Source organism: Monodelphis domestica, chromosome 4 (assembly GCF_027887165.1).
Source record: "Monodelphis domestica isolate mMonDom1 chromosome 4, mMonDom1.pri, whole genome shotgun sequence".
In the NCBI taxonomy this organism is placed as follows: Eukaryota; Metazoa; Chordata; class Mammalia; order Didelphimorphia; family Didelphidae; genus Monodelphis; species Monodelphis domestica.
The window spans coordinates 184,364,514-184,389,946 of NC_077230.1; the positions used below are offsets into that span (position 1 = coordinate 184,364,514).

The 25,433-nt window shown below is 36.0% G+C and overlaps 1 protein-coding gene across 3 annotated transcripts in view; it reads left to right on the forward strand.

The window, feature by feature from the left end:
* The window catches only part of MAP3K20 (mitogen-activated protein kinase kinase kinase 20), a 219,745-nt gene that overhangs the window by 153,535 nt on the left and 40,777 nt on the right, over window positions 1-25,433 (forward strand). For all 3 annotated transcript variants that reach the window (XM_007494388.3, XM_056794010.1, XM_001368122.4), the window contains exons 11-15: window positions 1,997-2,132; window positions 18,798-18,842; window positions 20,659-20,689; window positions 20,785-20,924; window positions 25,332-25,394. In XM_007494388.3, coding sequence (XP_007494450.1) covers window positions 1,997-2,132; window positions 18,798-18,842; window positions 20,659-20,689; window positions 20,785-20,924; window positions 25,332-25,394 — 415 coding nt within the window. The remainder of the gene's footprint in view (window positions 1-1,996; window positions 2,133-18,797; window positions 18,843-20,658; window positions 20,690-20,784; window positions 20,925-25,331; window positions 25,395-25,433) is intronic.

Here is a 25,433-nt window from a genome sequence, read left to right on the forward strand (position 1 = left end):
AACGATCATTAGTCATATAAAAAATTCTCCAAGTCTTTATTGATTGAAGAAATATAAATTAAAACACCTCTGAGATACCACCTCACAACTATTTAGTAGACTGGCTAATTCAAAAGAAAAGAAAAATCACAAATGTACAGGGGGAGGAGGGAAAATAAGAAAGTTGGAGTTGTGAACTAGGGCAACCATTCTAAAGAACAATTTAGAACTATGCCCAAAGGACTTTAATACTGCATGTACCCTTTGACACAGCAATACCACTACTGGATCTGTATCCTAAAGAAATAAAAAAAAGAAAAAAAAGAAAAGAATCTATATGTAAAAAAATATTTATAACAGCTCTTTTTCTGGTGACAAGGATTGGACATTAAGATAATACCCATCAATTAGGGGATGGCTGAACAAGTTGTGGCATATGATTGTGATGGAATACTATTATGCTGTAAGAGATGTACTTGGTTAATACTTTTTGTAACTTGTAATACTCTTTGTAACTTGGTTAATATTAAAATATGTTTTAGTTGAATAATTTATATGTTGTTTGCCTTCTCAAGGTGTGGGAGAAGTGCAGGAAGGAGGGAGATAGTTTGAAATTCAAAATAATTTTTAATGCTTAAAATTTTTAAAAATATGATTGGTAAATATTTAACAATATGAATAAAAATATATTTAAGAAAAGAAACACTATAATATGCCTAAAGCAAGAATGAAATTAGTGCTGAGACCTTTCTATCAAAAAAATTAAAGCAGCTATTACAGGAATTCTCAAATTACTTATTACTTCTTTCAATTGTCTTACTAGTTATTGAATGTAAAGAAAGAATAGGGTTTAGATATGTTCTTGTTTCAAATATCAAGTATTTATTTTATTAATCACTCCTTCCCACTACCCCACTAATTGAGTAAATTTTTTTAAAAAGTAAAAAGTCATCATTATATACGTAGCTGCATAGTCCAGGAAAAAAAAAATCTTAAAATATGCTTCTTTCTGCAGTTTGAAGTTTATCACCACTTTGTTAGATGGCTAATGTTGTATTCTAGCTTCATTCTTCTGAACTCAAAGCCTATCAGGGCATTGAAAAGTAGTTTTTCTCATTATATAAATTGTTCTAATTTTTATCACTTTGCTCTGCTCTGATTCATAAATATCTTCTGTTTCCTATGAAATTGCCCATTTCATCATTCTTCTAGCACATATTCCTTTATATTCTTAAATAGTCCAAGAAAAAGCTGCTATATATGTGTCTCTATATATCACATATATATCACATATATACACATATATAGTATGTATATGTATTCATATAGATACCCCTTTTTTCCCCTTTGCCTGTATAGGTCTAATAGTTATATTATTGAAGCAAAGGGGATGCACAATTTGGCAACTTTCTGGACAAAGTTCCATATTGCTTTCCAGAATTGACCAATTATTTGCTCTACCAACAATGTACAAATAAACCTGTTTTCCTAAAGCGCCCCCCCCACATTTGTCATTTTCCTCTTTTGTTATTTTTGCCAGCCTGAGTAGTATGAGATAGAATCTCAAAGTGAAAGCACTTTGCAGATCTCTAATTAGTGATTTAGAACATTTTTTTCAGATGATGGTTGATAATTTGGATTTCTTCCTTTGAAAACTGCCTGTTAATATACCATAATCACCTTTCTACTGGAGAAATTGTTCCGTCTTATAAAATTGAATCAGTTTCTTGTTTACCTTGGATATGAGTTCACAGAAAATTCTCAGATCATGCATTATTGTCAATTGTATTATTAGTTATTCAAAAGAAACAAATGATAAACTTTAGATTTATTTTCTTCAGACATTTTGAAATCACTTGACACATCTGGTTTGTTGTTTCAACACTGAATCTTACCTTTTAATTTGTAAAGATGTCAAGATTTCCTCTTTTTACTTTATTGAATAGTCTGATAGAACTTTTGAACAGTTTATATCTCCTGAGAAAAACTAAGACTTAACCTAATTGTCCTGGTACAGATGTGAAATCGAGGCAACACTTGAGAGGCTAAAGAAACTGGAGCGAGATCTCAGCTTTAAGGAGCAGGAATTGAAGGAAAGAGAGAGGCGCCTGAAGATGTGGGAGCAAAAGCTGACAGAACAGTCCAATACCCCTGTAAGTATGTGCTATGGCGTGAGCCCACTTCCTTCCATTCCCCCTTTAAAGAGCATTTAGAAAGTCTGGCTAAGCATGGCGGCATGGCGTCCACCCTCATTCTCTCTCCCCATGGCTTTGCAGGCAGCAGTTTGATAGTGGTCCACCATTTTCATCTGAGCAATATTCATGTCAAATTTCAACTCCAAAAATGAATAGAAACCCATCAGCAAATTGTATTCTATTTTCAGCTCCATCCTTAAGAGATGTTCTTCTGTCAGTGTCTTTAAAAAAAGAAAATTTTTGTTATTTTCTACCACCTGCTGAATCTCAACTCTAAGAAAATATTCTTAAATGTTAAATAACTCTTAATATATCCCATTAATAACTAATTAGTTCATTATGAACAGAGCTAGAGAGCAGACTATATGTTTAAAAAACAGCAATGCTAGGGGACAGCTAAGTGGCTCAGTGGACAGAGAGCCAGGCCTCAAGATGAGAGGAAGGTCCTGGATTCAGATTTGGCCTCAGATATTTCCTCACTGTGTGACTTTGGGAAAGTCACTTAATTCCCCATTGCCTCCCTCTTACTGCTTTTCTGCCTTGGAACCAACAGATAGTATTGATACCAAGACTGAAGGTAAGGGCTTAAAAAAATACAATTAAAAATAAACATTGCTAGAAAGAGTATCAGTGAACTCAAACTTAAACCATATTTACTTTTCCATATTTACCCACATAACATATATAAAATAATTAAAATGCAAATGTATCCCAGATGTGATGTTCATGGTATAATTCTATAATAATTAAAATTATGAGGCTGCTAGTAGCTTTAATAACTTTATTAAATAAAAGTAGTAATAGTAAAGAGAGAGAAAAGCAGGAAAGAGGTAGAGTTACTTAGCTTACTAATCTATTTGCCGCCATGATGGATTGAAGCTAGTCTCCCACAATGGTTCCTTCAGCCTCCACCTTCCAGCCAGAAGACTCCAAACACCATCTGGTCACCATTTATAAGTGCTTTTCTCCACCTACTAGGTCTCACACATCACATCTCAGGAAGCAATCATAATTTCTTAATTTGCCTGGACCACCCAGGAGGCCAGTGCCTGTGGAATCAATTTCCTATCTCATTGGTTCCTTAGTTCTTTAACTTCCTTTCTCTGAGGGCTTAGCTATACCTAAATTTACTCAGTAGTCTTTGACCTCCAGGTCACTGAGAGATGATTTTAAACAAAGCGACATAATGGAGAGAGAATTCTCTTCCAGCAATTCATTTGTAAGATCACAGAAAGCAGATGCTTAGAAACATGGGGAAGATAGAAAAAGCAGATTCACCTAAGGTATCTTAGTTTTTGTAAATCTTATTTTCCTCAGAGAAGCAATGTGGGAAAACTTTTATTTTTAAATAAGTGCCACTGCTTTTTGTATGAACACAGAATATATTGATAGCACTATTTTTATTCTCTTATAATGGGCAGATTTTTTTTCTTTTTAAATCCTGAAAATTTATATGAAAACAAAACATGTCTTTCAATTCTCTTTAATTTTCAGTTGATATAAGCTGCTAGTTTAATTAAATCCCATCCCTTCCACACACACACCCCCCCTTTTTAAAAGAAAATCATCCTATCCATTAGGAAATCCAAACTTTCTACTATTCTAGTCAAAGAAGGATTTCCATGGTAAAGTATATTTCTTATAATTCTCCTATGTGAATATAGGCCTGGGGTGGTTTTTCTTAAATGTCAAAGAGAGACAAAGATCACATGGGACATATACTTGACTCACAATTTTAAGAAAAGCTTTTCAGAATGAATAACATAGTCCTGCTTTTATTAGTTATAAAGAAGAAATTCTATCTTAAAAGGAAAAATATAATAAAGTTAATATTTCACTATAAGAAATTATTATTTCAAACATAACTGGCTGTGCTGATACAAGTAACACTCTCAATATAATAAGAAAAAAGAACTATCAACAGTTTTATAACCCTTATATATGCTAGGCACTGTGCTAAAAACTTTACAATTATCTTATTTGGTCTTCACGACAACCTGGATGCTATTGGTGCTCTTGTTATCCCCCATTTTATAGATGAAGAAATGGAGGCAAACAGAGATTAAGTGATTTACATGGAGTCACACAGCTAGTAAGTGTCTGATACTGGATTTGAACTCAAGTTCTTCTGACTCCAGGCCCAGAGCTCTCTATCCTCTGCACTCCCTACCTGCTACCATCTTTGACTACCATGAAGTTTACTAAAGTAACATTTAATTGCTTTGCATGAGTCTATTATTGAACATTTAAAAAATGGAGCATTTGAACAATAGCGGGAACGACCTTAGATAGGAAAAAAGAATAAGTAATTTCTTTTGGGGTGGTACTGTTCCAGGCCCCCTTGATACCAAACAGGGAAGTTATTTACAAAGTTGCCCCTAGTGGACTGAAGATGGTGCTCACATAGGAGAGCCATTTGTTCATGATTTATAAGATGGCAAGAACAATTCTTACCACTGAGTGTATTTTTGTTTTGTTTTTACTAGCTAGCTATATGTCTTCCTCAGTGAGTAACTCTCTACCCATGCAGATCATTTGCTGGCTCTACAACTTACATAGTCTTAGAGAGTTGTCTTGGGCAGTAAGAGGTTAAATGACTTGCTAAGGATCCCAAAGCCAATATGGTTAGAGGACGAATTTGAACCCAGGTCTTCCTGACTCTCTAAGGTCAGCTCTCTGCCTTGGGCATTTAAGAGATGTAATATTTTTATAGATATGGAAACATTGAGTTATACAGCACAACATGGCAAGATTAACTTTATCCTTTTTTACATGAAGGTACTTTGAATCACTTATTAGGATAGTTTGGGGAGCTTTTCAAGATGTCTCTTTTGCTGAGTTTCTTGACATGGGTTATCGTAAGAATTTGTGGTGATGCCTCAGCACAATAATACTATAACTAACCAGGCATGTTGTAGGTAAGGAAATACTTTATACTCTTAGAGATTGTTCCTTCACAATAATTTGCTTCCAAGTCAGGAAATTTCCAGCAATGTAACTAGACTGACGACTACTATTTAGTATTGGGTAGAATGAGATGCAGTCTTAATGAAGATTTTCTTTTTATCCCTTCTCTCCACTCCTCTTTTTAAAATCAAGGGCCTAAGTTTTCTCTTCTATACTTTTTGGCTCACCTCTTCCATAAAAAGCTGACATGTTGGAAGGAAAGGGTGTTTTTACTCAAATAGTTTATATTCAACAAATATTTCATTTTTGCGCAGCATGGATTGGACTTTCCAATTGACATTAAATATGGTTTATGTAACAGAAGCTTCAAAGAAACAGAAAATACACATTTAAAGAAATGATTGCGAGAATGGCTTAGATGTTCAAATTAATTGGATTCTTTTAAAAATCACAAGCACAACATGCTTCTATTGATTTTGGCCTTTCTTCCACCAGCACAGATCGAGGACCTTCCACATGTCAGACAATGTTTTCATGAAGTGTTGTAGCCAAAAAATGGCTCGCCAGTTTGATAACCAACTTTCAGGTGAAGAGTTTCTGTTCACTTAGCTAACCTGGTCCTTCATTCAGTTTATTGGTGGTCCCGTATGCAAAGCTTGTCCAGCTTGGTGGACCTTGTGTTCTATTGACATATATGAGCTTTGAGAATCTATGGTGACCTCCATGCCATGATCAAGCAATGAAGGACAGTTGTCTTTATATCACTGAATGAAATAGTAAAATTCTCTGCAAGGCATTTGCCTTTTATTTTGAGGAATAAGCAGTTGGTTATCCAACAGGCAGTTCTCCAATTATTAGAAGAATTTAATTTTGGGGTCATTGTTATTTTGAGACTGGGTCATAGGTCAAAATAGATTGTGAAAAGTAAGATCCTCTTTTTATTCTTGAATGTAAGAAAACATTTTCTATGAGCAACTGATTTATACTAGGAGCAAAAAAAAGGCAACTCAGAATGATTTTTGTCAATTATAGTCAATTATGGCATGTAAAAAAAGACCCATAAATAGAAATAGTGAAGATGGTTCTTAAACCTGTAATAGTCTATTAGACTTATATAGCCATATTATTATATTATATATAATGCCCTTATATATAATATATTAACATATATATGTCCCTTATAGTCCATATGGCATAAAAAAAAAAGTAAGACTTCTACAGATGAATAAAGATAGTTCTAAAATCCTTACCAGTTGAAGACCAATTTGAACAGCTGGGAAATTTAACTGAAAAGGAGAAATACCCAGTTTGCAAAGCAAAAGGGCATAAAGAAAAATATTTTTCCACATCACTGCAGTCTTTCAGCTGGCTTCTATGAAGTTACTTTCTTGTATTGACATCTCTAGGAGCATTTCCCTAATAGAATAAGATGTCATTCAAAAACTCATTCATAACTTTAATGAAAGGATTGGAAAATCAGTTTTTAGACTCACAATATAAAGGTCATTCTAGGAGGACAGTAATTGCACACTGTGCTACCACAATGTTACCTAAATACTGGAACAATCCTAAATTGCCGTAAATCCTAATTTGGTTGACTTCCTTGAAAGAGAGCCAATAACTTTGTCCAGATCCCAACTACTTTACCCTTTAGTGTCTTTTGATTAGCAATGTGGAGGCAAGTAGGTTTGCTGAGAGTTACATTTTGCAGATAAAACATGATCAGAAAAATATATCCTAAAGTTAAAACACTATTAAAAAATAGTCCAAAACAGGGGGAAATGGGAGGGTTAGAGGAAGGGGATGAGAAAACTAAATCATTGTTCTTTCCTCCTCAGCTTTTACATGTGGCTATTCATTTAGTTGTTTATTATTTTTAAATGTCACAGAAAGAATATGTAAAATATTCACAGAATCAGAGAATTTGAGATATGGAAGGGACTTTAGTGGCCATCTAGTTCAACCTACATAAAAAAGGAATCTCCACTATATTAAACCCTGGCATTCTAATGCTGATAGCCAAGTAGATTATTTAAATCAACAATGCCCCCAGATGCCTAAGAAATAGAAAGAGTTGGGAAGTAGAACTCTTTTTCCCGCTCCAGTCCATACCCAAATGTGACAACCAGAAAAAAGAAAGAAGTTGGCTGCCTGTGGTTCCCCAAAATTCTCTTGGCTGCTAACCTGTCTTTGCACATTTTCATAAACCTTTCTGCTCTGGGCCAAGCTTTCTTGATTTCTTTGGTTTTGTTGGGATTTTCCGTCTATTTCCTTTCACTTTTAAATGTGACCGTTAAAATGAAAACATTCTGTGGTAAAGTGAAATGAACAGAAATTAAGACATTGCCCCCAAACCATTTTGTATATACAAAATGAAGGCCTAGAAAGTTATAACTTTTTCATTGGAAATCATGCTCCTTGTTGGTTTATAGACTTTCCACTGAAATCTGTCCTGTCATTTATAAAGGACACAACAAAAATGAAACCAACTGACTTTCAATGAATTCCTTCATCAGTCCCTGAGTTCATTTCACTAATCATTTTACCTCCTGTATTTAATTCTAGCTCATCTCATGGTGCCTGTTTCCTCAATTGAGTTTGGTTTTTAACTCTCCTTTTTTTACTTCTGTCCTTTCTTCCTTTTTGATAGCTTCTCTTGCCTCTTGCTGCAAGAATGTCTGAGGAATCTTACTTTGAATCTAAAACAGAGGAATCAAACAGTGCAGAGATGTCATGTCAGATCACAGCAACAAGTAACGGGGAGGGAGATGGCATGAACCAAAGTCTACAGGCCATGATGATGATGGGCTTTGGGGATATCTTCTCAATGAACAAAGCAGGAGCTGTCCTGCATTCTGGAATGCAGATAAACATGCAAGCCAAGCAGAATTCTTCCAAAACCACATCTAAGAGAAGGGGGAAGAAAATCAACATGGCTCTGGGGTTCAGTGAATTTGACATGTCAGAAGGTGACAATGATGATGACGGTGATGAGGATGACATGGATGACAGTAGTGAATGAAATCAGAAATCCAGAACTCTCTTAAGCCTGAAAGCAAAGCAATAAAATTTAAAATGTTCAGAAAAAAAGTAAGAAACTTGTAATCTTGATCTTTATGAAAAAGAGTTAAGGAGGAAATCAAACACTGTGTTGTTTTTTGGGGGATTTTAGGTCAGTCACATTTACATGGCAGCACTCTCTGTTTAGACTACTACTGACTTATTTTTGCTTAATGAAATTTTGAAGGAAAAGAAGAAAAATGTTAAGAAAAATATACATAGCACACAATTCAACTGTAATGTGGTGCCTGGTTACAGAAATTTCTGTGGCTCAAAAAAAAAAGGTACAATTGGCTTTCATGCTGAGGACATTTTAACATATTTGAAACATGAGTGTTTTGTATTGTGTATTTGGCTTAATTTTATTTCCCTCTTACTATGGAAAAAGATATTTGTATTTCAAGCAAATGTTTCTGGCTCCTATTTCAATTTAAATACTTGTTTCTGCTGTTAATCTATTCAAGTCAGATCAGTAAATTTATTACATATTGATTTTGTATGAAAATACTTGGTGATGTCAGAAATGCTTGGTTGTGACTGAAAATGTTGACAAAAGAACCTGAGATCAAAGAAGGTTGTTTCAAACACCTATCTTCAATAATATCCAAACAAAGAACATTTTCAACACCAAATTGCTATTTGTATAGGATCTCATCCCAAAGTGTCCTAGTGCTTCTTGAAACACAGTTGCTTAAAGTAAACCCTGAGCAATTTTATCAATAACATGTTAGTGAAAGGAAGACTACTCATCTTTGAAACTGACAGCAAATACTGTAGTCCTTTATATTTATCTCCGCAAGCCTTGGAGCTTCATCAATGCACTTTCCTCTAAAAGTTAGCTTGTACTTTATTTAAATGAGCATTTTTTAAAGGCTGCTGTTAATTGGGGAGGGGGTCACCTCCCAGCCTTTTAAGCCCTAAACATGGCCCTACTTTCAATAGCCAGTAGAGAAGGATGGTAATCCTGGATCCTGAATTTATTATTAACCATTGTGAAATAAGATTCAAAGGAAAAATGACCATTATTTACGGGAAATAGCACCAGATTCTGTATCTAAATGGCTCTCCACCAGGACCCAATCACTGATTTAGTTCTCAGATGCTTCCCCAGAATCATCTGTATGCTGCTATGCCTTTTTCTGCAGTGACTCAGAGATTCCAGTACTTTTACAGAGAAACTGATAGTTATTTCTCTGGTGGCTGCTTGAGAAACCTGGCAAAGCTAAGATGTTTTCTAACTGAAGTAGTTGTCAGCAATCTGTTTCCAGACTAAATTATGAAGCAATTTTTTCTTGAAACTAAATCCCATAAAATGTCTTTAGTGACATTTTTCTCCCTTAAGACCATCAGAGAGATTATTAGCGACATACACACACGCACACACACACACATATGTTGCCAGGTCAGCTAAGTGCTATAGTGGATAGAGTGCTAGGCTTGGAATCAAGAAGATTCACCTTGCTTGAGTTCAAATCTCGCTTTAGATACTACCTACCTGTGTAGCCCTGGGTATGTCACGTAACCCTGTTTTCCTCAGTTTCCTCCTCTGTAAAATGAGCTGGAGAAGGAAATGGCAAACCACTCTAGTATCTCCCCCAAATGGGGTCACAAAGAGTCAAATATAATTGAATAACAATCTCCTCTTAACAATTGCCATTTCTAATCATGTTAGCTAAATCCAAGCCTGGAATCAAGCTCCTAGAATTTGAAAATGTATATCTCCTCTTACCTTTAGGAATTTTAAAAAATACCCCAAAAGATCTATCTAACTTTTACCAGCTTCCCCATTTGGAGTAAATATTAAGATTTTCTGGAAGTGATATGTGGAACAATTCTAATGCCAATGGGGCTAAAAAATGAAATGTGAATGACTTCAGTAAGTCTTTCCAGGGAATCCAGTTTTGAGTAGTTTTTGCTCCTGTAATCATTGGGAGCATGAAACTAAAGGAAGAGAGCTTCCGTGAAAAGAAAACTAGTGTCATGCAAGGTACATAGACAGGTGAATTCTCTTGTACCCTGAGGGCTATTACAAAGCATTAGCAACCATTGGTCTGGTTCTCCTGGGCTGAGCTGTTTACAAACAGGTGCCTTAGGGCTATATTAACACCAAAGTGAGAATGGGAAGTCTGTGTGGAAGGAACAAGTTCATGATGATTCCTATAGACTGGTCCTTAGGAGAGACTGAGTTCATGAAATACCATACAAAAGGTAACTCTCATCCCACTGTTCCCACATAGGGAATAACTAGTGACTCACATACTCTTGCCTTGTAGGCATTGTTCTGGTGGAGATCTGATGATCTCCAAAACCTCTAGTTCTTCAAACAAAGGGGCTATTGGTGTAGTAGCAGACAAAACAGAAGAAAGGAAGGAAAGATTTTCTTGCTAGTGTCCCAAAAAGACCGAGACAAGAGTGTGCCTTGAATGCTTCAACTTGCACAAGCAAAGAAAAATGTGTCGGTGTGTGCTCCCTCTCCAGAATTTAAGCACTTCATATATTAAAAAACAAAACCACCACCAAACAAACCAACAACAACAACAACAACAAAAAAAACTCCAACTTTTTGACCAACAAATTTGAACCTATAATAATGGGGATGTAAGATTTGCCTCCTTTTAATATGTAAATTGATAGATTGATGCATTACAAATTGGACCCCAGAGAATCAGACTACTGGCATTATGAGCCTAGTTTTACCATTGACTTAAACATGGCTGTTTTTTATAACTTTTAGTTCTTTGCCAATTTCCTCATCAGTGTAGGTAGTCGCTGACCATGATTACACTGAGAAATTATATACATCTGTACTATAAAAGACCCAGTGCCATCTTCTTGGAGTTGTGGCATTAAAAACTCCTTCCTAACCCTCAGGGAACACTTAGTAATTTTATTGTACTGGGGTGGTATGACCCCCTATTTGTCTGGAAGGGCTCCAGCATTTCTGAAAGTTGAATCAGAATGAGCAGGAAGAAGCCCCAGAGATTATCTAGTCAACCCTTTCATTTTGGAGTTGAGGAAATGGAGAGTGGAAAGAGGCAAAGTAACTTACTTGCTGGAAGTCACACGGCAAATTCAGTTCGATTCAACAATTATTAAAATCATTTTATGTGTGCAAAGCTCAAGGGAAATACACAAAATACATTAGACTTCATCCCTTACTGTTTTGGAGCTTACAGTCGATTAAAGAGATAGGAAGCTTAAAAGAGCTAGAACTAGAATCCATTTCTAAGTCCTATAGTTATTTACTAGATGCTCTGGATAATGCACCTTTCTAACAAATTTAATCTAGGTCAGTGCTACTTGATATTAATCTTAAAAAAATAAAAACCAGAATCATATTTCAGCACAACTAATGAAAAGCAAAGTAAGACAGGTGCCATTGTTAAGCCTGCTACCACATCATCATTCCTTGTAAGAATGATCATTTATCCAGCATCACTTGGTAGAAATTTAGCAAACCACAGATTCTTCTTTGAATTTTTAAAAGAAACACTTATTGAATTAATAAAATCATAGAAGTTATTTTAATGTAAAGGTTATAATCGACTTTTATTCAGCTTCTCTTCAACTTTTTATATCTCCACCAATACTTAACATGCTAGTGTAGATTTTGTCTCACAACTATAATTCGTAAAAATATGTGTGTTGTTAGTAAGGAGAGTTTGGGAAATGCTGAGAAATCTCAAGATTGAAAAAGAAAATCAAATCCCTACATTTTTATAATCATTGTTAGGACCAGAAGTCTGAAGACTTATTAACTGCCTTTTAATATTTTGACTTGATTCATAAGGTTATTCAGGTAGACATTGATGGCTTTACATTCGGGTTTCCACAGCTTTTCTCCTTCAGGAGTAATAAATCAAATTGCCAAAGTCAGAGCATGAATTTTCAAAATAATAGCTGCTACATGTACACTCAGCCTGAATTAAGAATATCCATGGCCTTTATCTTTTCAGCTCCCAGAATAACAGGGCTAGAACAAGTTTCCAAGGAAAATGGGCTATTGAGACAAAATCCAACTTGGTTCCTTCTCGATTATACTGACTCCACAGTTATTCAGAGGAGAGAATTCAAAGAACTGATTTTGTTATTTTATGATGCTACCTTTCCCTCAACTCATTTTTAAAGAGAAATTTCTGTATTTTATACCAATATCAGAGGTGAGGGACACATTTTAGAGTATGGGATCAGTAATGATAAAGGGCCTTGGTATGTCAGACTTTTACCAAGCAATTCACTACCCCCATATCAGTGCTAAAGACTTGGCCGTATCTTTTTTATTCTTTTTTTTCTCTTTTAGTCAAAGAAGTAAAGATTTTATGAACAATAATAAAAAAGCCCCGTTATTCCATGTTAAATACTATTAAACTAGCAATCTTTTGCCATGTGTCAGAATGAGAGCACACTACCTAGATACTGCTAAGGTGTTACTAGCCAGCTTGGTACAGTTTAAGTGGCAATTAGTCACATTTTAAGAGGGCATCTTTGCAGTTAATAGAGCTGGGATAAAATCAGAGCTCTGTTGTGTATTACCTATGTGAACTGTACCAAATGGCTGAGCTCCTCTGGATTCACTTTCATTTTCTGCAGATCAAGGGGTTGCCCTAGGTAATCTTTAAGGTCATTTCCAGATGAATTTATCATCCTTAAAATCCTTTACTCAGTTTGGATATTCAGAATTGGACTTTGTTAGATTCAAAGGATTTATTAGTTGGGTCAGGCAGACTACAAGCATTAGGTTCCTCCTAAGTGCCAGGCACTGTGCCAAGCTCTGGGATACAAAGAGAGGCAAAGACATCCAGAACAGTACCCCGCAGCAGTGCTGGAGACTTGGCTGTATCTTTTTCATTCTTTTTTTTTTTTAAACAAAGAAGTGAAGATTTTATGAACAATAATAAAAAAATACTCAGTTATTCCAAGTTAAATTCTATTACACCAGCAATAGTTTGCCACGTGTCAGAATGAGACCACACCACACAAATACTGCTAAGGTGTTACTAGCCAGCTTCACCCACATATTGTGTTCATTTTCTTTCTGTAATCAGGCACCTTTTTACAGGTTTTGCAAAAGACCCCTTTTCCAGGAGAGCATTTAAATATTGTCTCACAGACAATTTGTTCTATTCTTTGCCTTTTAATGTAGCTTGATGGGCACATATGCAGCATTTTCTACAATGTAAAATTAGCCACTACCAGGAAAATCTGGAGGACAAAACATTTCATTTTCTCCCCTAGACTTCAACTTAGTGTGCACATTCTAATGCCTGTGTGGAGCTTTCTGGTGTGGGAATATTAACTTCAGATTTAGTTTCAAGCACCTCTATTAAATATTTTATATTGTGTGCTGAATGTTATACTACCTTTTTAATGTCAGATACAGTACACTGCATTTATTGCTTTTGCACTCTTGAAAAAGTTTGTACTAAATAATAGAAAATGATACTATTTATACTCTTTTAGTGTGGTCAGATGAGCTTTGAATGGACAGCATTTTCATGGTGGTTTTTTCAAAACATTTTTCTCTCTCTCATTCTGTTGGGATATTATTCTGATCAAGACCAGTGCCAGAATTTTGTATAAAAAATCTGTATGGAGCATGAAATTATAGTCTTGTGTGGTGAGACTTTTCCGTCATTGTCTTACTTCCTAGTAGGAACTTGATATTCCAGTACAAAGCCAGCAATGTATTCAGTAATCTCAATGGTGTCATACATTTCATTTTGATGTGATCTTTTTTCCTTTGCTTTCCTTTGTTCTAAAACTCTATTTTGCAATAAACATTTTGACAGTAAATTCTTTGGTTATGTGTTGCTGTGTATGCAGTGTCTGTGTTAGCTTGGATCCCCAAACACCTTCAAAAAGGATGATTGTCACATGCTTCCTACTTTTCCCCCCCCATCCTCTATACTGTGTACATAGGCAGGCAATTAAAAACAATCAGCAAAAGGAACGAACTGGTACAATAAAGGGACAGGGAATCAGGTGGGGGGGTTTTGTCTATTTTGTTTTGGATCTCAAAAGAAAGGTGGGAAAATATCTAAAAATGTAATGTTGCTATGGGTATTACCATGTCCCTAATGACTCTCCCATTGAAGAGATTTATATTTCCTGTATATGATGATGATGATGATGACGACGATGATGATGTAAAGAAAATGATAAGCCACTGTGTGCTTAGAGATGGTTGTTGTTCTTTTTTTCTGTGTCCAATTTTAAAATATTTTAAAGCACGACAGCCTTTCCCCAGTGAGGCTTCGCAATGTTATCTCTTTTCATGCCGTTCTACCAATCAGGGATCCAAACAAAATGCAGAGCTAGTGGCTTCTCATTTCAGAGTTTGGGGTGAGTCAACTTTAAGGCCCTCATTTTGGTAAATCTCCAAAGACACATTCTATTCCATGCCTTCTCAATTCTTCACAGGAATAGCACCAAAATGACTGACTGACCACTACAATTTCAGCCTTAAAAAAAAGTCCATCCACCATATGTTCATTTCTAGATTGTGTTTGGCTCAGCAATTGAAATCTTTATAGGTCTGTCAATGTGAAATCTGGACGCCTCAATTTTACCCCCGCCCTTTGAGAAACCCCAGCACCAGGCACACCTGTTTGGGGACCCTTGTGTGGTGGGATGTGTGGATGTAGTAAGAATGTTGAGTGCCTTTATTTGTTTTAGAAGTTCCCCCATTGTAGTACAGCCCTCTCTCTGGAAGCCCAGCTCTAGGTTTGGCCCTTTCCTTTGTAATTGATATAGCTGAAGGCTCCCTGATACCCCTGAGGCTGGCTGCAGACCTCTTTGCAGTCTATGCAGGCTTGCCATAATAACTTCCCCAGAGAGTATAAAAGACCACCAAGTTCTGTCCCTCTTCGGAGCTGGCATCTAGCAGGGTGTCTTCTCCCAGGGATGCATCCCTAGAGTCCCCAGGGAATAGCCCTGTGTAGATCTTGGCGCTGGGCTCTGTGCAGCAGCCTAATATTGGACCTATCCCTATCCTGATTAAAGACTTCGGTTTTCTGACTATCTAATAGTTCTGTGTTTTTTCCCCCAAATTAACAGGTCCCTCTTCTTTCCATACCTCCCACTTCCCCCCCCCCCAAAGAAACATAATTTAATCACAAGAAAAATTTCTTCCGTTCTCTGTGTTGTTTCTTGAACTGATCAAAAGTTTATTCTTTTACATTTGTTTCTCTGTTTGGGGAGAAGGAAAAGGTTTTCCTTAATAGCTGAATTCAGCTGTTTGGTAAAGGAAGCAAGTCTATAATGCATTTTCTTAGATCAAGCTTAGCTTTATGATCTATTTCCCAAATCATCTTCTCTTCCTTTTCTTTAAAACAGGTGAGTACAAGCTTTTGGTAGCCTCTGCAAGCGTTGAGGGAAGGAGAGTTGCAAAAGATTGCATTTATGTAGTATGCCCTGAGAGGACATTGAAAACAGCAGTCTTAGTCAGTGGAATAGTAGAGATTTCAGAAGCATAAGTATCCTTCTGAAAGTCTTATAACAAAATGCCAAAAGTATATTAACCTAGACATTTAACATGGAGACTCTAAAATTCTACTTCCTGACTTTTGAACTTCTCCCATAAATTTCATTCCATCCAACATATCAAAACCAATTTCCCACTCCTACCTAAAATAAACCTTCTACCCTGCCTCCTCAGGCTCTCCTTACCTTTACTCTTCCTACTGTCTTGCCTCTGCCTTTGCCCAGACATTCATCTTTCTTTCTACCAAATCCCATCCATCATTTAAAACCCAACCTAACCATCTCTTCCCCTGACTACTGTAGCCCATTGTGTTCCTTCTCTACTGAACTTCTAGAACCACTTAATCTGTTCCACCCAATTTAACTTTTAGACATATATTGTCTTCTTTTGTTATTTGTTAGTATTGCTTTCACAACTGGATTATAAACTCCTTAAAGGCAGTGTCCTTGTTTTATCCTAATTCATTATACTCCTTAAGAACTAGAGCAATGCCAGTTGCTCAGCAAATAGTAGGTGATTATGGAAACTGCACTGTACAGGTAAAGATTTACAAATTCTAGAGTCAGAAAACTCCCTAGGCTTTAGTTTCTTCATCTGTAAAATGATTGAGTTGGACTGGATGGCCTTCGCTTGACAATCCTATTGGCCCCTAGAACTTTCCCTTCTCCATTCCCCTTTTACAAAGGATTCCAATTATTTTTTTAAATTTTAAACACTCACCTTTTGTCTTAGGATCAATAATAAAAATTGGTTCCAAGGCAGAAGAGAAATTAAGGCTAGGCAATTGGGGTTAAGTGACTTGCCCAGAAACTCACAGCTAGGAAGGGTCTCAGGGCACATTTGAACCCAGGACCTCTCATCTCCAGGCCTGGGTCTCTATCCTCTAAACTAACCAACTGCACCCCCAATTATTTTTTCTAAGACAAAGATCTGACCATGTCATTCCTCTTTTTTAAAAACCTGCATTGGCTTCCTATTGCCACTAGAACAAAATACAAACTTCTAAAGCCTTCCACAACTGGACACCAGCCTGCCTTTCTAAGCATTTCATATCACTCTCATGCAATCATGTTCCAGTCACATGAGACCATTAGTTGTTTCCTAATACCATTCCTTACCTCCCTGTCTCTGGGCAGGCCATCCTCCATGCCTCGAATATAAGCCCTCCCCATAGCTTCATCTGGCAAAATCCTTCTCTTCCTCCAAGGGCCACCTTCTCCAGTAAGATTTCTCTGATCCTCTTCCCAGCTAAATGGGCTCTCTTTCTCCTCTTGTATTAGTAGCATCTTCACTGGACTCTTCCTTTGCTCTTATAGCATTCTACTTTAGTTGGTGCATATTTATAGACATTTCTTACCCTTCTTATTGGATCCATAAGCTCCTTAAATGTGGACATCATATAGTTTCTTTTTTCTATTTTTTTGTCCCCAGCACCTAGCATAATACTTTTCAAATAACAGTTATTTAGTAAAAGGAAATGGATAATTAAGCAACACACTTTCTGATTTTTATTATACAAAAAATAAAAACTTCCTTGAACTTAGCACTTTTTTCTCCTCATTCAGCAAAAAAAGGTGGCTTGTCCAGCATGACTAGGAAGATGAATGACTATTTTCAGTACAATCTCACTAGATTTGGGCAGGTTAAATTCCTAAAAATTATGCACTATTCCTTATTATCATTCAACTCACGAGTCTCATGTTGATGTTGATAGATCTTTAGAATTTATATTCTATATTAGGTAAGCTTACCTAAGGCAGGAATTATTTCATTTTTGCCTTTATATCACCAGCTTCCAGTACATAACAAGTGCTTAGTAAAATGCTTATGGACTAATTGGTCTTTGGCACCAAAAACAATTTCAGATGAACATCTCCATAAAAACACCTAGCAGGCATGCTTCCTACAACACTCCCAATTGAGAGCATATCTAGAACCAAATTAAAATGTAATGAGGAAATATTTCATGAAATTAATTAAAATGAAATAGAGATAATATTACATTTTAAAATGAAGTCAATTTTTAGCCTGCAGGAATTCTTATATGTGGATTAATGGCTCCCTTTTCTGTTTGAACTTGACACCACAGTCTTGGGGAACATATATGTGTCTTTGGGTCAAAATAACAATTTGTTCTTTGTAACTATTTCCAACGCCTTCCCCAAGAAAAAAGTTGCTTGCCAATATAGATAAAATTATCTGTGATATATATGTAATATATATGTCAATTTCTTTTACTGTTTTTTATCAATACTTTTAACTATCTCTACCATTCTCTAAAATTAGGTCTTCCTCATTAGCTAAAATCTCAGAGAAGGCTATGTCTAATATTTACACAAAAGATCTTCAAACACAAAGGTCACCATGAGGTGTAAAATGAGCATAGGATGGTTAGGGTCTTAATTCTTGAGAGTTTCTCCATTTGAGAAAGGAAATAATCCTTGAAATTAGGAACAGAGTCAAGGTAAAGTCCAGAAAAGTTTCTAGGTCAACATTAAGTGCCATACTTTCCAAAAGAAAGATGACACTTGGATATCATGAGAACTCATTTTATCAAAATACTCAATGACTTCTTTTGTAAAAGCCTACACATCCAAATCAATTTGCTCATAAAACATTAGATTTTATTCATATTGTTCCAAATGACCCTATAAATTGTTATCAATTAATAATTGGCTGTGCTAGGTAGGGGTTCCATTGTTGAATGATCATATGCCCTTTTTCTTACCAGATCTCACTTCTTAGGAGTTTGGAGAAGAAGGTGGAAATAATAATGCTTCAAATGAAATTTAGCAGCCTACATATGAAGAGAAGATATACAGTAAAGGAAGCACCAATTTGGATGAAATCCATCTTTAATAAGATGGAGACTCAACTTAACACTCTTAAAACCCACCCAAGAGAAAGATTATTCAGTCCTGAGTAGTGAGCTACAAGGCCACTATTTATGCATTAAGCTATAGTGAGTTCTTAGTGATTACCATTTGCTGCTATTGTCAAAATCCATGGAATATTATAAATGCACCTTCGGATCAGACAAAGGATATTGACTTAGTCAAACCCAGAGGGAGTAACCAAGTCAAATTGACTAGCAAAAATTAAGAAGAGTTAGGTAAGTAGGCCAAAAGAGAATGGTATTATTACTCTTTTTCTCCTTCATATTTCCCATGCAGCTGCTGCCATCCTTTGAGATTAGTGCATGGACAGAAGAAGACGTGGTAAGCATCTTTTATTAGTTCCATTAATTCTTCCTGGACATATTTAGAATAAATTTGGCAACAAGGTTTTAAGTTAAACTGGAAGTGGATGTCACTATAGGAGAGTTTGTTTATAAGCTTTATATTTTAACTTTTCTTACTATAATCCAATGAAAATTTAAAGTAAGCCTTTAAGAGTAAAATAAAAATTATTTAAAGCCATTCAGATAGCTCATGCTCACATTGACTGATCTAGAAGGTTTTTAGACCTTAAGTGAATGTGACTGAAAAGAAATAAGAATGCATCAGGGTGCATTTTAGGACTAAAGGCCACAATGTTTTTGGTTTGTTTTATTTTTTAAGAAACCTGATTAAGCTATTTTTGCAGATTCCTATAGAGGTGACCTACAAAACTGGGTGAAACTGGAATTCTGCACAACTATATAGTTGCTATTTGTCAAACTACAAAGCCTCATAGTTGTCTTTGGTTTAAATTTCCTACCATGGAAAAACAAGGGAATTCCTGAAAGTCTCTGCAGTTCCTAAGAATCCAATGAGATTCTGAAGATTGGGCAGGGATTCCTGGTATCCATATGTCCAAAAAAATCCTCATTGTATCTCATGCCTTCTAGGTAAAACTCTATCAAGTAGTTACCTTACTTAGCCCTTGGTACTTTTAGTCCTCAATCTCCCTACATGGAAACAGAGATGAATTTTCCTTAGGGACAAAATGAAAATTAACTCTATGCAATCAATCGCATATCCAAAGTTCAGCTTTACCCTCTCAGGAGTTCATTATATTAGGAAGTAAAAAATAGGCTGAATATAATCTAGTGCCTAGAAAGAATGGGCTACCATCCCAGTAGAGAGATCTAGGCTTTCTTCCTTGACTACTGCTAAAGGGTCTGGGAGGAGGTTTGATATGGACCTCTTGTGGCCATGGACTAGACTTTTTTGGTTAATGAGGAGCAGGCACCATCTAAAAGCTTTGACACACACAAGGTTATGGGTCTTCATTGCTTCATCACTGCCGTTTACAAAGTTTCTCAAATACCTTGTTTTTGGATCTGGGTGACTACCTTAGGAGAAAAGAAAAGGCATACTCAAGACAAAAACAAAATTGCTTTTGGTATTTATTAATCATTCTAGGAACTCAAACATATTGTATACCAAAAGCATTAAAATCACTGGGGTAAAAGTTATCATACAATGAAATGGTAAGTTCTTATTTGTTTATGACATCATGCACCATTATGGTGTTAATGGTAGAATTTTGCAAAACAGGAAAATGAGTCACCAGAAATTAAATGGTTTGCCCAAATCTCAAAACTAATTAATTAGTGTCTAGACCTAGAATCCAAGTTTTATTGCCCAGAATCATATATCTGGAATGTTATCAAAGGCATCTTGGCTTTAAGGCCAGCTTTCTTTCCATTATACCATATGACCTTTCAACTCTTGAAATAAATGGAAAATACAAATCCCAAATAGAGAAACAAAATTTCCATAAGATTCCCAAATACCTCAATAGGACATGTATATTGTTTTAAAGAATCATTAAATACATCTAGTGTTAAAGCTTATGATCCTAAAACTACAAATGGCAAGATCTTTCATTTTTCCTTGGAAATGGAGCCAGAAATTTTATATATGTACAAACATATACATATATACATACATATGTATATGTATGTGATGTGAATGTATGGAAAGAGAGGAGAATAGTTCCATGTAAAACTTGGCCATAAATTCCATATAAATTTTTTTCAATGCCAGTATTTTTTTAAAAGGCTCCAACAAAATCACATTAAAAACTACATTCTCCCTTTTTTCACAGTACTTTTGGATGCAACAACTCACCAGAAAAGGCAAGTGGAGTAATACTTTCTTAATTCATGGGTTTAGCATCTTTTGAAACCTAGTTTAGCCTGATTCCTTTTGTTTGTTTTCCACCATTCCTTAGGTGACTCTTCAGAAGAAATGAGTATATATGCAACTTTGTTTAAGGAAAATAACATCACTGGAAAGAGGCTCCTTCTTCTTGATGAGGAGGACTTAAAGGACATGGGCATCATCTCTAAGGGGCATATTATTCATATAAAGGTATTTTGGACAAGAAACATTGAAAATATGAAACAACATCCTATAATTACCAAGAAGCATCATAGTTTAAATGCTATAATGAAAAGTTAAGAGACTACCCCAAGTCTGACCAGTGAGGCAAGTTAAATCTGAGCCATTCAACAAATTTTAAAACATTGAAACAGTCAATAGGAATTTATTGTGTACCTACTATGTGTCAGGAACTGTGCTAAGCAATAGAGATACAAAGAAAGGACAAAAAAACTAACAAAACCTAGTACCTACTCTCAAGGAGCTCATAGGTTAGTGAAGAAAATAATCTGCAAACAACTATGTAAGTAAAAGATATATATAAGATAAACTGGAGATATATACAAGATAAACTGGAGGTAACCTCAGAGAGAAGGTGTTGGCATTAAGGGTGAACAGAAAAGACCTCTTTCAGAAAACAAAATTTGACCTGGGACTTAAAGGAAGCCAGGAGAAGGAGATGAGGAGAGAAAATTTGAGGAATGAGGGAACAGTCAGTGAAAATGCTTATCGGAAGAAAGTGTGTCTTGTGTGAGGAACGTTAAGGACTTCTGAGTTTGTGAAGGAAATAAGGTGTAAGAAAACTGAAAAGGTAGTAGAGGGCTCAGATATAAAAGGCTTTAATTAGAGAATGTTATGCTTGGTCCTAGAGGTGATAGGAAGCTGTTAGAGTTTATTGAGTCAGGCAGATGGGAAGAGAGGGCTCATTAACATGGTTAGACATTCATTTTTGGAAGAGTAATTTGATAGTTGCATGGAGAATAGATCAGAGTTAGGAGAGGCTTGAGGTGGAAAGAGCAATCAGAAGGTTATTGCAGTAATGATGATGACCTGCAGTAATGATGAAGGTGGCGGTGACAGTGGAAAGAAGGGAGCATACTCAAGAGATGTTATCAAGGAAAAGTCAACAGAACTTGGTAACAGATTGACTGTGGAGAGTGAGAGAAAAAATTGAAGATAACACCTAGTTTGGGAAGCCAAGTCACTTGAACGATGGTATTGCCTTCAACAATAATAGTAAAGATAAGAAGAGAAATATGGGGGGCAAGGAGGTTGCACAATTTCACAGCTTAATGATTTTGAACCAGAGTGTATCCACACATTTGTATTCTGATGCTCTACCTCCATTCATCCAAACCTCACAGAATTTTCTTGTATTTCTAAGGATTCTTTTTTTATTATTTTTATTTGGTCATTTCCAAACATTATTCATTGGAAACAAAGATCATTTTCTTTTCTTCCCAACCCCCCTCCCACCACCTCTCCCATAGCCGACGCGCAATTCCACTGGGTATCACATGTGTTCTTGATTCAAACCCATTTCCATGTTGTTGGTATTTGCATTAGAGTGTTCATTTAGAGTCTCTCCTCAGTCATATCCCCTCCACCCCTGTATATTTCTAAGGATTCTTACTCAAGACTGTTGCAGGGAGTTTCAGAATTTAACCACTGCATTTTCTGAAATTTAACTACCAAAATTTTCTGAACTATTGAAGCTTATGAAAGACAACATGATAGTGAGAGGACCCTTGTTAAAATCACTGCCCTGGCTTCCTTGGGAAAATGATTTAATGTCTCTAGGCCTCAGTTTCTTCATCAGCACAATGAAGAGATTGAACTTTTTCATGCCTAAGGTCCCTTCCAGTCCTAAGTTCTATGAGCTAATGAACATAGAGAACAAAAAAAGATTTCTTCTTTTTTTAATTGGAAGTAAGAGAATGGTTCTCGGGTATAGAATAAAGGAAAAAATTCTGAGGATCAGCTTCCCATCAAGTTCTAATGCCCTCATAGTACCTCTAGTAATATCCTGGTACTCATATATTGCCAGTCTGTTATAGACAATGACTAACCTCATTTCCTCTTCCTAGAGAATCTCCATTTAGTGACAAAGAGAACCCATTCACCTAAATTGGTTTTTTGCATCCTGTAGCTGACCTCTAAGACTTCCCAAGGAAGGTAGCCTCTAAATATAACCAAAGAAAATTGGTTCTTTTCCAAGAATACCAACAGTTTACATTGCCAACCAATTTACTATGACATGATACAAAAAATTCAGCAAATGGGTTTCCTCTTCTCTAATTGAGTATAAATGTAAACCTGAAGAAATGAACTAGTAAAAAAGTTCAATTTGCTCTTCAGAAGACTTTCTGTCAATACATCATGATTAACCACTACTTAGCCAAGCTGTTCTACTTATTTTTCTGTTTTACAAAATCCCCAAGTGGAAGCACATGTGATTGTGTTACAAAAACTCACCCTTAAAAAAATAAAGTAAAAAAAATTTTTTTAATGCTCACCCTCAATACCAGTTCTAGAAACCATAGTTATAAGAAGCCTTTGGGAGAAAATGGGGATGCTACCTGATGATTGTGAAATATCGATGGTGTTGGGTAAGGGAGGTTTGCGGGTGGGCCAAACAAGACTTGAAATAGAATTATTCTGTTCTTGTGGATATAAAAAGTCAATAACTGGACAGATTTCACAGATATCAATGAAGGCAGCTTCTGGGAATAGGACTTCCACCATCAAAAATGTTAGCTTTGCTTGCTCTTTGCCATTCTGCCATTAGAGAACTTGAAGACTTCTTATCTTAAAAATCCCCCAACTAAAAAAGGGAAAAACATAGATATAGTAAGGTGACACCAGAAAAGGAATGAATGAAAGAAATGCCCTGATGGTATGGGAATCACACTCCAGAATTTATAGAGAGGAAAAAGGTGAGAAGTCACCAAAAGACTAAGTTTTCCTGGTGCTCACATTGTCAGTCTGAATTAGAATCTTTGAATCATAGATTTTTTTATTTCTGGAATGGACATGTCATCCTTGAAAGACTTTATGGTATAGTCTTATAGGTTCAAGTCATGTCTTTCCCACTTTCTACTTATGTGAGCTTGGACAACTCATTTAACTTTTCTCTGCCTGTTTCTTTCTCTGTAAAATAATGAGATTGGAGTTGTTAGTTTCTACTTTAAGAGTTCTAAAACTATGAATCACAATCCTTATTTTACATTTGAGGAAACTGAGTTGGACTCCCTTGGTCTCAGCCCATCTCATTCTAAGAGTTAGTCAGAGGGTCAGAAAGGTTGTACAGCTGGGATATAGATGAACCCCCTCAAATGAAGCAGGAAAATCAAAAGCTTTCACTGTTTCTTTTTCTCTAGGGCTGTTCTTCTCCGCTTACCCACAGCTCCCTTCTTTCTCTGCACACTTGAAGCTCCCATGTAGAGGAACAAGGTCTGTGGAATAGGAATTGAACACCCAATAAGTATTCATTACATTGTCAAGTGTCAACAGCTTTCATTTTTCTTTTTTAAAAAATGGCATCTAATTTTTCCCCCCACATTTGGTGCGTTTTTCTCTCTACGTGAATAACAATATGTGCTGTTCACAGAAAAACTGAATTACACCTGATGAGTATAAAAAATTCTTTAGCAATCCTTTGTGTTTCTTCAAGGGAGGGAGCTTTGGACACATCCATGTGAAAGTCCTTAAAGTACAATAAGCTATTTAATGGAATTTGAGCCTTAGTAAATAGTCACTGATGCAATGTTCATGCACATTGTGGTTTTTCTTCCTGTTTTGCAGCGTGACAACTGCAACCCTGCAAACACTGTTCAGCTACCCTGACAGTATTTACAAGAATATTTTGTTTAATCCTTAGGTTGCTATCACCCATCTTTTTGTACATTAACATGTTTTATTGCTGCTGTTATTCAGTTTTTTTCAGTTGTGTTCAACTCTTTGTGAACACATTTTGGATTTTCTTGGCACAGATTCTGGAGTAGTTTGCCATTTCCTTCTCCAAGTTGTTTTGTTTTTTTTTTTTAAACAGATGAGGAAACAGAAGCAAATAGAATTAAATGACTTGCCCAGGGTCATCTAGCTAGAAAGTATCTGCGACCAGATTTGAACCCATGGAGATGAGTCTTCCTGACTCCAAGCCCATGTTTTATTAAATAAGTGAAAACCACCCATATTTCTTTGGATCTGGACTTGGGGTTTCACTGCTACTGAGAACTCCTAAGTGAGGAAATACCTATGTCTGTGACTCAGAAACCTAGATACCTGTAGCAATCACTAAGAGATTAAGACACCTATCCAAAGCCACATAGCCAGTATGTGTCAGAGTGGGAGCTGAATGAGCCCTGTTCCTCATGGCCCTAACATCAACTATTTGTCCATCTGCCACACTGCCTATCTCTTTGGGAACAAGCTTGGATAATTATGTTGAAGGTCTCTTGAATGTTGGATGCTGAATGTGAAATTCCCTACCAAACTGGGATTTGTATGGAAGGCTTTTGGTCTTCATATACATTATGGTTTTAATCATGATCTTATTACTAAGATTCCCGAAGTAAAAGGCATATGATTAATTTGATTAATCTGATTTTTTTACAGTCAGCCATTGAGAAATTAACAAATGATTACCTCAACTTATTTCACTTTCCGCCACTAATGAAGGTGAGTAAAGTCTTTTCAAACTAAAGATGGGGTCAAGTT